At 32.7% G+C, this 14,109-nt stretch overlaps 1 protein-coding gene across 1 annotated transcript in view; it reads left to right on the forward strand.

Moving 5' to 3' along the window:
* LOC111046996 (phospholipid phosphatase 1) overlaps positions 1-14,109 on the forward strand; it is a 75,913-nt gene that overhangs the window by 3,294 nt on the left and 58,510 nt on the right. Inside the window, exon 3 of the mRNA XM_022332656.2 lies at positions 11,006-11,186. Within this exon, the coding sequence (XP_022188348.2) occupies positions 11,006-11,186 (181 nt within the window). The remainder of the gene's footprint in view (positions 1-11,005; positions 11,187-14,109) is intronic.

A 14,109-nucleotide genomic window follows, 5' to 3' on the forward strand; every position in this document is an offset into this window, starting at 1 on the left:
TATGTCCTATAATCTTGATTGTTCAGTTAATCTGCACAATATACGCTATTTCGTGCTAGATGCCCATTGGAGTTGTATACTACCACTAACAGGTGGTTTCCCGGATAACCATTATCATAAGTAGTGCTTTTTTCTGTTCTTAATGCCATCCACCTCTGAAGTCCTTGGTGATAGAGAGAATTGAATTTGATCTCAAATTGTGGACCAGGATTTCACGTGTATTAAACTATATTATGAATAAACAGTTTTGAAATTAGTTAGATGAGTTTAAAGAAGCCGAAGATTTCAAGAAATTCATCCTCGCTCCAATAAGGTTCAAGCCATTTTCCAATCAATTGGAGTGGATGGAGAGACAACAGGGCTTATAGAGGATAGAATTCCCTACAATTCTCTACATCAATCAAGTTTGTTCGTCTATTGATGACTCTGATATTTACTATAAAGTTCCATAGATCTCGAATTGAAGATTTGATTCAAATGTGAGAAAAAATGTAATATTACAAATACCCCCCTCTTGACATAAAAAAAATTTTACTGTTTGAAAATTTAAAGAAAAAAAATTACATTGACCCTAATGAAAATTGTTGAAATTTAAATTTGAGAACAGTAACAATTTTTTCTAGAAAAACATTACATGTCATCCAATAATATTGAAAATTATTATAAAAATTCATCAATAGCGTTTGTTATATGTTTCCAAACAATATTTCAAAATATAGAATATCAATATTACTTTTGATTTAGCTTTATAATTTAAAGAAAAATATCTCAACAGAAAGTTTAATATGTAAAGAATAGTTTTTTGAAATTGCACATAAATTTAATAGATAGAAAAATTAATTTTTATTGCATAAAAAAAATTTAGTATGTTGAATGAAAAATTTATTATTTTTATTATTATTATTTTTTTAAATGAATTGATGAATTGTTACATTTAATTTTCACATAAAATTTCAATAAATCAAAAAATGTTCATTTCTTTCACTATTGACGCGGTTGATTTTATTGATGCACATTTTGGAAAACAGTCCGTTAAGGCACTCAGTATGATTTTCAGTTAAGTGTGACTCCAATGTGATGACATTAGTGTTGGGCTGATCTGGATGCACGTAGTGTTGGGCTGATCTGGATGCACGTAGTGTTGGGCTGATACTTGTAGTCGACTGATGCATATCAAACTCGATACAGGTGACATCTCAGTTAGCATTGCTTCATGCTTGTAGTAGACGGCTGCATTCCAAATTCAATACAGAGTCACATAAATTTTGTATCATATTTGTAATTATACAATGTACATTTCAGGCTTGAAATGACAATGTAATTCGTTTTTTGGAAAAGAGATAGACGCTGCATACAGGATTGATTTAGGTGAGGATTAATTTAGGTAAGGTTTGGTTTTTTGATATTTTCAGCTTTCAAGGTTTAGAGTTCTGCATACAGGAATAATTTAGGAGAGGATTTTTTGAATCAATTCTTTCATGATACTGTGACTGTTCTTCTGAATTCAAAGTTGTGAATGTGAACATGGATGGCAATTACCTCCAGGTAATGCAGTAGTGTTGAAGTTTGAGATACAAGGTCAGCAATAAGCATTGGCATTGCTATTGGCGTATGCTTTGGTGTCGGCTTTAGCATCGGCGTTGATATTGGCATTGGCATTGGCGCAGGCATTGGCATTGGCGCAGGCATTGGCATTAGCATTGGCGCAGATTTTGGCATTGGCGTAGCTATTGGCATTGGCGCAGGCATTGACATCAGCACAGGCATCGGCGTTGATTTTGGTGTTGGCATCAGCATTGGCGCAGGCATTGGCGTAGCTATTGGCATTGGCGCAGGCATTGACATCAGCACAGGCATTGGCGTAGATTTTGGCATTGGTGCAGGCATTGGTGTAGCTATTGGCATTGATTTTGGTGTTGGCATCAGCATTGGCGCAGGCATTGGTATTGGCGCAGGCATCGGCGTAGATATTGGCATTGGAATCAGCATTGGCGCAGATTTTGTTATTGGCACAGGCATTGGTGTAGTTATTGGTGTTGACATTTGCATAGTTATTGGCATTGGCATCAGCATTGGCGCAGATTTTGGCATCAGCATTGGCGCAGATATTGGCTTCGGCGCAGGCATCGGCGTAGATATTGGCATTGGCATCAGCACAGGCATCGGCGTAGATTTTGGCGTAGTTATTGGTGTTGATATTGGTGTTGACATTGGTGTAGTTATTGGTGTAGGCCACAGCGTAGATTTAGGCGTAGTTATTGGTGTTGATATTGGCGTAGTTATTAGTGTAGGCCGCAGCGTAGATTTTGGCGTAGATATTGGTGTAGATATTGGCGTAGATATTTGGCGTAGTTATGTCACACTAGTTCGAAAATCACCCAAATGTTCTTAACACTCTTCATGGCGTTCACTTGTTGCTGATTTCGAGATTCACATGATAACTATTTCAATGTTAATGTCTGTGCTGTACCTGTTATCTTTAAATGCTTATAAACTAAAAAGAAAAAATTTGATTAGGCTATCAATACAATCTAATACACATAAAAATTATTTTTAAATATATATGAAATTGAAATTTGTTAACATCTTATTATACAGTCAGCAATACATAAATTGTGAAATATGGACATATCAATGATAAATTTAAAAAAAATTCATTTTCATCTATTCACTGTTCAATTATCAAAATTTAATCCATTCTTCAAAATAGAAATAGAATTTCATAACACCCTGTATCATTATCAAAATTGTAAAAAACATCAGATCATCACAACAAAAATTAATTTCAATACATATTTCAATAATTTCAGACAATTGGTCTTCTATTCACAATCATTTCATAATATATCTGCATTTCATTATCATTTAGTATAACATTTCATTCATAGCATTTATAGCAAGTTCATTTCACATTTATGATTTATCATTCAGGGTTTCGAAATTATTTAGTTTTAATTTTGTTCAAAAAATTTTATAAAAAGCAAATTATTTAATATTGTTAATCATCGTTTGTTGGATACTATAGTTTATTTCGACTCTTCAATGTTCTAAACACAAACTACATTTCATGACAAAACTTTACTATCAATCATTAAACAAGAAATCATTCAAAACATCAATAATATTTTGCTTCAAAGGCAAACAATATTCATAAGTAATCTGCATCTATGGCAATCAACATTATTAATCATTATTTTTGCATCTATGGCAATCAACATAAGTAATCAACACAAAAAATATTATCTCATTACTGCCTCTCTAAGTCATAACCTCTGTTATTCCTTCTTTAGGCAATAATGGGTTTCCATCTCAAAAAACAATCACATACCAGCAAAATTCTAATCAACAAACCCCACTAAAAATTCTACATACACTCCAGCATCCATTTCAAACGATAATCAATCATATCAAAATTTATAGAACAAACAGTTTTAAAAATTTTGAAAAAGATATCAATCACAAAAAACTTATTTCAATTAATAATATAACAAAACGTTTTAAATTGAACCATTTATTTTTTAAAATAATTTAAAATTTTAAAGACTGTATAATAAGTACAAACATTTCAAGATTATAATACAAAGATGATCAAGATGAAAAATGGGTAAATAAGTTCCCTAAAAAATACAAAAAAGAGAAATAGAAAACTGGGTAAATAAATTCCCTAAAACAATACAAAGAAGAGAAAGATTAATTAGAGCCTATCCTACATGTCAGTACTGAACTTTCATGAGGAAGTATATTTAATAAAATACTACTATGGAATTTTGTAAATTCCAAGTATGACTCTAATTTGTTATAATTGTGAGCTATCACTCCCACAAAAACAACTGGTGAAGGAAAAAAATATGTTGACTATTGTGACTGGGTGGATAGTTCCTAGATGTCTGTAAGGCAATGTGATAGCAGACTCTAGTATCGGACCACAAAAACAAAAGTATGCAAAAGGTTTTACAAACATTTGATGTTGCAGTCATAAGGTTTTTATATCGCAAACAAGTAGGTCAGATAATCGAGTCCAGCCGTATGTGGTTCACGCCCACACCTCTAAAAGAATCACACCTACTTGTCTACCAAAAATCCAAAGTATTGGACAGCAAAGAAAAAAAATAAAATGCAAAATGGGTTAAAAGCCCAGAAGAAAACTATAACCTAATTACATATGGCTTATGGCACGATATGCAATGAAAGATGAGAACATGGGACATAATTGCTCTGAAAAACCTAATTACCTAATATAATACCTAAAAAAAATAGACATGATTAAAATATGTAATACATGATGAAAAAATATACCACAAGCATACAATTATTTACACAACAATGGATAGATTTTAGAAAAGTTAAGTTTTATCAACAATTTAAAGATTAGGAAAATAAGCTACTATTTTAACTTCTAATATTATTTCAGAAGAATACAAATTTAAATGACTATGGACAAGATTGGTTAAGATATGCATCATAGAAGAAATTTACTGAACATTACACAAAGACAGGAAAGAATTGAAATTTGAAAAGATTAAGGGCCAAGAAAATAGGCTACAGGAAAGAAAAAAGATACAATTATGGACTCTTACCATACGTAGTATTTACGGTCATTGCTATTCTGAATCCCGGCATGACACAGGATTCCTAATCATTGTGTGTTGGGGAATACCCTTTCATCATGTGATTCACAGTCATCATCTTGTAAATAAGCAACTTAAAACAACCTTTGAATACTAACACATCAATGGAAACTTTGCGTTTTGTTTTCTTCAAGAACATGATTTTATTCATGGGTTCATTTGTTTCAACAAAGCCGTTTTGCTTGCAAAAGTTAGTCATGTTCACTTGAGAATGCATTGCATACACCTTTTCAATTCTCAGTTGAAAGTTGAACTCATCAACTTGACTCAAAGCAACATTCATTTTGTTTACATTATTCCTAACCTCCACAGAAACCTGTCTCATGTAATCATTCACTTTATTTATAGTTTTCCTAACCTTCAATGTAGCAATATTACTTTCATGATAGTTGACTTCCAGTGAAGACAACTTCCTACCTACTTCTTTACTCAATTCTACTGCCTCATTAGGGTTGACTTTTTCAACAACAGTAACTAGGCCTACATTGTCAGAAACTTGAATGAGTTGATCCTGTAACTTAACACTACTATTATCCTGCTTCAATTTGTTTTCATCTTCATGATTATCTTTCAATGTTTCATGTGCATCTTTCAATAGAAGGTTTATACTAACCTGCTCTAGTCTAATGCTAGTACATTCTTGCTTCATATCATCAAACCTAGCATTTTGATTTTTAAACATTTGGTCTAACTTAGCATTTTGCTTATCAAATTTAGCATTTTGCTCATCAAATCTAGCATTTAACTCATCAAATCTAGCATCTAGCTTATCAAACCTTTGTGTTAAGAATGCTATAAGATTCAGATCATTTTTAATGTTTGCCATTTTGTAATATGCACTGATTCATTAAAACTTGATCTCTCTTGAACTGACCTCCCACTCAGCAACAAACCATTCATAACCTATCAAGATATCTATCCACTAATAATTTCTATAACCAGGGATTTCATGGTGTACCATTTGGGACATATTTATTTTGTAATTCTGTCCCACCACAGGGGTAACATTTGCCGTGCTACCAATTTTTCCTTAAATTGGTTGGAATAGCATTCCACCTATTAACCTAAGGATAGTTGTCGGCTCCAATGAAATAGATTCTTGATAAATTGTGAATGGATCTATCGCCTATGAATGAGAAATCCAGTTTTCAGAGCAAAAGAACTTATAATCTTCAGATGAATTTATACAAATACACAAAGAAATATATCTTAAGCCTAATTATTTTTAGAGTAACTACGAACTAAAATACTTATCTAGTTTACAGTTGAAACACAGTGGCTATTGGCTTGACGATACAAACAGCTAAATCTTAACAAAATAGAACACAAAAATTTATATAAAACTCAATTTAAAACATTAATAAACGAAAATGATTCAGAGCAAAACTCCACAACAACACTCGTAGCCAGCCATTTTTCTAGAGAGGGCAGAACAGGAAAAAACCTAAGTTGCAAGTCACAAAGCCAACGCCTTGTTCAGTATAGATTTTACAGACACATCACCAAAAAATTATAACTTACAAGTTTAGAATTCACATTCTACATCTGTTCTCAATAAAACTTTATTTTGAAACTATTATTTTAAATTTTTATATATATCTCGATTTAAATAAACCATTTATCTACTAATTTTGTTACCCTGCCTCGGTGACACCATGGAACAATGCAACAAACATTGACGATAATAAATTCTCCGTCAAAAAGTTTGTTCGTCTATTGATGACTCTGATATTTACTATAAAGTTCCATAGATCTCGAATTGAAGATTCGATTCAAATGTGAGAAGAAATGTAATATTACACTGTAGGTGGTAGTATTACTTGAAATGAGCATGTGGCGCGAAAAACTTACATTGTGCAGCGATTAACTGGACAATCAATTTTATAGGGCATGAAAAAGTTTGACTCATGATCCATTATCAATAAGGTCTTCAAATGAGCTATAATTTTTAAATGGAACTTTTTTCTCGAAAAACGGATGGGGAAACTTTTATTATACAAAATATAAAATTATGAGGTAAAACATTTTTTGGCTTTGTATGGAAATAACTTCGTGAACAATAGATAAATATTAAATATTATATTTTATAATAATATTAAATATTAAATAACATTAATATTAAATATTAATAATAAAATATTATATGACATTAATTGTAGATTTATTCATCCTTGGAAGGATTGAATCAAAGTCAGATCCGATATCTTGATTTGGAGTCGAGATATACTCGTTTTAAGAAACCATATTGCACTTTCAAACTTCGGGGGTGCCCTGGGGGGAAGCAAGCTGTGTAACGATGGGGACTCTTCAGCTCCAGGCTATGAACTATGCATACTAAAACCCTGCAAAAATTTAGCTTTCCCCTAATTGGTTGCGCATATTCTTTATTGACTGGGCTCCTTTTAATCCTTTCAATAGAACAGCTGTCATAATATCAGTTGCATTTTGAGCGAGTTCTCTAGTAGTAGGCTCAATATTAGGTCTACCGGTACTGATTATTCAGTAGGTAGTAGGTACTGTACCGCTGTACCGTGACTTTCAGCTCGACTTCATTTAGACTTTTCTCATATTAATTCGTGAACTATTTGTTTAGCGGTTTCTATGGCTGATTCAAATGCTATTCACTGAGAATACAGAGTACGTCTTGTTCTTTCAAACTATTAATAAATAAAAATATTGCTCAGTAGTTTTAAATGCTTCTATAGGCCTTCCTTACTATTTTTTAGTTTTATTCGATAGGGCCGATAAAGTTATAGTTATATAGTAAATGTAGGCCTACTGGTACAGGATTAGTAAATGAAGGTAGCTATGTATATTATAGTCTCAAACTCCTCTAGAGTACTGAGAGTTCATTCACCTATTTCATAACAAGACAAGAAAGATAATTGTAATCATGGGAATCATGAGCTTACCTGAAATAGAGCATTATAACATTAAAGTAGGCTTTAAAAATACAATTTTTATTTCCATTTAGAAATTACAAATGACAGATATTAATCAAGCAGTCTCTGTAATTCCTGTTCTTGGTACAAAGCAAATACAACTGATTTATGTACACCCGTACCCAACTTTTTATTATCTAGATAATTATTTAGCTATTTCTGAGACCTTATACTGTACAACTAATTATTTTAAAGACCTGATAGTGTGGAAGAAATTCAACAAATTTACAGTACGGTAGCCTGCAGATAGATATAATCTTTGCTTTTCATCGTGAAAATGTATCTGACAGAATAAGGCCCGATGATCAATTCAAATACTTTTATTTTATTTATATGAATAAAAAATAAAAAACTAATAGCCTCAGCTCTATGGAATCATTATCAACTTTTAATTATATAGTTCTGTTGACTGACAGTGAATTGAGCAAAATAAACAGAAAAGCACTATCACTCGTATATATGGCTTGCTCTTGAGACAAAACTCAAAAAGCCGACAAAAAGAAAAGTTCCTCTTTCAATAACTTTTTGGTTGGTACCGTACTTCTGGAGTTGAAGATCCTCACAGAAGAATAGAATGACGCTTGACACATAGAAATAGGTCTGGAAAGCGAGAGCACAGAGTAGAGGAGCACTACTGGTATGTTTATTCCGTGGCGAGAGGGTCAAAGCAGTAGATCACCGAATCTGAAGAAAACGCTTTTAGGTGACAATTTGTGTAACAGTAGTGCACAAATCAATTTATTCGTAGAAAGATATTTATTCACAAATGAAACAATCAAATCGTTCAAACAATCAATTGAGAGAATGAGCAGGATTATCTACGATAATCCTAAATATTATCTACGATAAATAGATATTTAATATTTAATATTAATGTTACAAATATCAATAGTCTAACTGTTACAAATGATCAATTATCAATAACTATTACAAAATAAAGAAGTTAACTGTTGTTGGAGTTGCATTGGCCTATTACAAAGCTGGCCACTAACGAATGTTCTATAAAAGCCAACACGCAGCCATTGATAGATTGTTATAGATTTATGGATTGTTATAGATTTATAGATTTCGCCGCAATTTATAGATTGTTTATTCTATGACGCCATCCAGAAATTCTGACAATTGGATAAAAATGAGCCAATCGGTGGAAATTCTGAGAGACGTGATGGCTTCTTGAAAGTCATCAGTGGCCGGCTTAAGACACTTTCTATGAGTGAGGATGATGACATTGCTATGAGCTCTTTGGGTGATTGGACAGATGATGAGAGGTGATGATGACAGATTATCATCAGCTGCCAATGTTTATTCGACTTTACTAAATATTTGCTGTCCGAACGCAAAAATAATGTTAAGAGATTAAAGCAACTGCAATTCTTGTTCCAAAATCGAACCACCCGATAATATTGATAATAAAATTTATTTCCTGCCGGTCATTCATTGCAGTAGGCCTACATTCATGAGTTCTCGACTTGGCCTCACAATCACCCAGCATCCAGCATTCAGCAACCACCCTCATTCAGCTCAGTTCAACTCTCAGGCGTGAGCGTCTTAATTCACTTTTAATTTGATAGGTTGAAAATGACTCAAATCCATGTAGGATTTATATTTAAACGGATTATGCTCATGTTTATGTATATGTTTCAACCTGCATACTTGAGTCAAGAAACTTAATCCCTTCAATAAACTATTTCTACACACCTTAAAATAGTAAAATTTGTAAAATATCCGTTTTCCGTAGCGATTTTTTGTGATAATTTCATAAATGATATTCGTTAAGAGCTAGTGAAAGGTTACTCATCTGTTAAGCGATGATTTAGTGGTTTGTGGCTTTGACAAGATCAGGAATACAGAGACTACTGATATTATTTTGAGGTCATGCGTATGTATTCACACTCGTGTGACAATTGATTTCTCCACTTACTATTGACTGTTAGTCTCCAACTTGTGACGATGAGGAGCGCCGGCTTTGAGGTAAGAAAGAACATTTCCCCCGAATATTCATAATAAATAGACATATGATTTCCTCCCGAATATTCATAATACATTTTTCTAGCGATTTTGATAGCAACACTTGATTAATCAACCATTGTCTTGATTAAGTTATTCTGTTTGGAATGAAATAGGCCTACATATTATCAAACCACAGAAATCCTATAGAAATAGGAAGAAAAATAAAAATCTCAGTACCCTTTTTGAATTATTTAATCACAACATGTTTCGCACATTGATGCCATTTTCATTTTCACTTGAAAATGGCATCAATGTCCAAAACATGTTGTGATTAAATAATTCAAAAAGGGTACTGAGATTTTTATTTTACTTCCTATTTCTATAAAAAAGTAGCCCTATACAGAAAAGAGATACACAGATATCCTGTTTTGAAAATATAATTATTTAGAAAAATAGGGGATGTTTGAAATGACTGCAGTGTTTGACAGGATGATGAACGAATTTCGGTTGTAAATAAATTAGATTATGTACCTAAAGCTTATTTTTAGTTACTGACTGAATTAATGTTGGAAACGGGAGCACTCCCAATGTGAACTTAATTAGCTTGAATTTAATTCATTCATGGAAGGTTCTAAGATTTTTGATTTCCTTCGAATTCTTATTTGAATATTGAATATTACATTCTTATAAAATATGAAAATTTTTATCTCCTATGATGAACGATTGACAAAATAATTAAGTCGAATTTTATCAGTATTATCTATTATGATAATGGCATATTATACTACAGAATTACTCTTATTAATGTAAATTGGATAAGATTTTAGTAACTACAGGAAACAATTTTTGATTATACAGTAGTAAAGTATAATTTTTTGTTTTTCAGCTAAACGCGCATATCGCTTATTTTGAAAACGTAGTATTGATAAAGACTTCAGTTGACTCCAATTCAGTTAATATTTTTATAACTCAGAGTAACACATTTTCTCATAATAGTGTATCACTCAAAAAAGTCCTTCCTCAAAATGGACTTCCTCAAAAAAGTTTCTTGTTGTTTTTCTTGTACTTGTTGAATACTGATTTCCGATAAGTTGGACTTTTTGCTTGGGAATAATTATCTGGGAACGCTTTATTTACTCCAGTAATAACAAACTAAAATCACCGGTCAAAAATTTCTGAAAACAGTCATCCACTTGAAATAATGAATGCAGTCTGCTAGCTGTCTAGGAAGTTCATTCACTGAGCCAAATACCAGGGAAGACGCTACTCTTCTCTCAGCGCTTATTTGCACGCCGCAATTATTTAAATCATAATTTGCGAACACCATGGACCTACGCCCACAACGAGTGGAGGGGATAAGTGTGGTGGTGGAGGGGAGGGCAGTTGACAGCCGGCTTGCCGCCTCTTTTCAGTTGGCGGCGATTTTGAAAGTCAGTCGCTCTTCGCTGGTTGAGCGTTGCAGTGCGTGAAGCAGCTTGCTCTCAGTTGCAGGAGTGCTCTCGCCAGCCGCGGACGTCACGTCAGGTCACGAACAGCACTGTCACGTCACGTCGCGGATCACGTCGCTGCCATCACCGTGATAGCGCCACGCTAGCGGACAGCATGACCATGGACAGTCGAACGCCGCGATGCAATTTGTTGGCCGAAGTTCTGATAGTTTGCACAGGTTAGTTGATAAAATAGAAAATTTGGTTATATAGGTATTATAATATTGGTTAATAGAATAGCAAATTTGATTCTACAGGTATTAGTTGCACTAATTTAAAAATAAAAGGAATCATACATGATAAGTGTTATCTATAGTAATTCTTTATTGGCAAAACAAGAGAACTTGATCTGACAACAAATTGATCTGAATTCTAAAAAGTACTCACATTCATCGAATGTTGAATTATGTAAAAACTCTACATGATGTAAGGAATAGCAGTACTTCTCAAGATGTCAAATATGGGTAATGGGTAAGTGCTATGCTTACTATGTGGGTGAGTAAAAATGAAAACCTCAATCCAACTAAATATTGCCTAATAATATATTTCAGAACAATGAAGATAAATCCCTGTTTTGAAATTTATTTCAACTGTACGAGACTTGTGAGCGGTTCGATAACCGCTATTATTTATTATTCAAATCCCGGTGGTTTGAACGTACATAAAAGACGTTAGCTGCATCCTTCTCATTTAATCATTCCCCATATTTTCAATGCACTATTTTTCGTTTAGAACTCATATGTCCTCTAATACTCACCTTTTAGGATTGATGGTTTTCAGAATTTGAAAATCAAATATTTAATTCGTGTTTTTGAATTTAGCACTAGCTAACGTTCATTGAGGTCTACATCTGGACTTTTTTGTAACTACTAAATCTAAAGTCTATAATATGATCCTGAAGAGTGTTTTAAAGATTCTTGAAACTCCAGTGGAAGAGTTTTCGCTTTGGATCACCTTGTTTTCAGTGCATAAGACTGCAGTCTTATTTGTCTCTTCCCCATTTCAATTATCCTCGCACAGATTTTTGTATAGTAATAAAATCATGAGAAGATGATTTTCTATTTCTTGGAGAAAGTGTTATAAACGAATTTATAAAAACGAAAAATGCATATTATTTGTTTATGATAATTCAGAAAAATTTTTCTTTCTTCTTGAGTGTTACTTATGACGATGTCATGCATTTTAAGAGTCTTCCTTCAATCAAAATGAGCAATTCATGATATTACCGGTAGTGCTGGAAGCAATGGTATTCCATGCGGTGGTAGAGAGGAGATAAAATTCCTGGCATATCTAACAGCCTCCCCAATGAATGAGATCAAGATTGCCTGCTGCAAGATGTTGCTAATGATCTACTTAAACGACTAGCTGAGAATCAATCGCTCTCAATAATGTAATAATTGTCTTCTCTTTTTTGGGATACGGAAATCACGATTAATATTGAATTGAGATGGAAGGTTTTGTTCAATACTGCACACTGCCTTGATATACTTTTCAAACTCTCTCTGAAACTTTGATAATATGGAATATGGAAATCTCTCTCAGATAGAAAATTTTACTATAGGTGCCATTACTTGCTCAACTTCTACGAAGAAATTTACTTAAAGAGTGAATACATTTTCCATGTTCTAATTTGTAGATCATGTGTTACATGAACGGAATAAGAATCCGTCTGTTCCTCCAGTACTCAGGTGTGATTTCTATTGAATTCATTCATAGGCATTCTCATCTAGCAAAAAATCTACTATAATAATCTGCTATTTGACTTCTCTGTTGCAATGAAAATAAGATTAAAAATACGGTACTCTCAATTATAAAAAAGATTGTCTGGTTTGATAAGCTCGATAAATAAAATCATTTGATGTAGTCATTGGAGCACCCTATAAGAGGCTAGGCAAGGTTGCTCCATCATGTGTGACATTACAATCAAGTTCCGTATCATTTATCATGAATATCTCATGAGCGCATGATGCATTAGCAATTAGACCTAGGTGCACTTGATAATAGTAGTCTTTTCAACTGTTATTAGAACGTCACAATTCTCTCTTATTACATAATAATCATAATCCTTTGATCTTGATCCTTTTTTTAAATGAGGTATTCCTGATTTTAAAATGCTAATTCAACGTTACTGGAAAAGTTTTCAAACACTATTTGCATGAATTTCTTATAGACTGTATTTTTCCACATTGAAAAATATGCAACAGAATTCAATTAAAATCAAACAGTACAATTACAATCTCTCAAGTTAAATCTCTTGCTATTACCAGTTTTCAATTATCTTTTTTCGTACATTATGATTTGATTTCTCTCTGCTTTCTGTAGGAACAATTTGTAAAAATCATATGAAAATAGCATGGAGTGTATTGTTTGATAAATTTTCAATTATCTTTCGAATATGATTTGTCCAGTCTTTTGATATTTGAACGGAACACTGTGAAAGGAAGTTCGATCGATTCTCCACAGATAACTTATATGGGTAGGGTAGGCGTCTTTTCAAGAATCCTAATTTTCTAGAAAAGAGTTTCTCCAAAGCCCCAAAAACTAAAAAATCAGCAAAACTACGCGTCTTCTTCCAGTTTCTCTAATGTAACGATAAACGATATCTGAGATTGATGTTCTGAGAATTCTTTTGACATAAGTAGATGAGTGAATGCAAATTTAAAGCTCAACCTGGAGTGTTATACTCCTAGTGCAGAATTCAGATATATTGATTCCATTGTATTTGCCAATTCATATTTCCCTTTCCTTACATTCATTGTAATTTCCTCCGGTGGATTTCTTCTACTACATCCTCTAATTCTGTTCCCGAAAGTTTATTTCCGTGTTCTTATTCCCTTTTCAACTATCTAAATTGTCATCTTTTCTGAAAAATTTATCATGTATTTATAGCCCATTAACGTATAAGGTGCAATAGTCAACTAAATTATATGCCTGGTTATAATAATAATAATAATTTTTATTTTCATTAAGATGTGTACAAAAGAACAAAAAACAATATTATATAAAATAATATTAATTACACTGTATGAATAGTTAAGTGATACAAAAGTCTGCATATAGCTAATGTCGTAAAAAAAAACAAAATATCACTTCTACACGTAC

The sequence above is a fragment of the Nilaparvata lugens genome, chromosome 2 (assembly GCF_014356525.2).
Source record: "Nilaparvata lugens isolate BPH chromosome 2, ASM1435652v1, whole genome shotgun sequence".
Classification (NCBI taxonomy): Eukaryota; Metazoa; Arthropoda; class Insecta; order Hemiptera; family Delphacidae; genus Nilaparvata; species Nilaparvata lugens.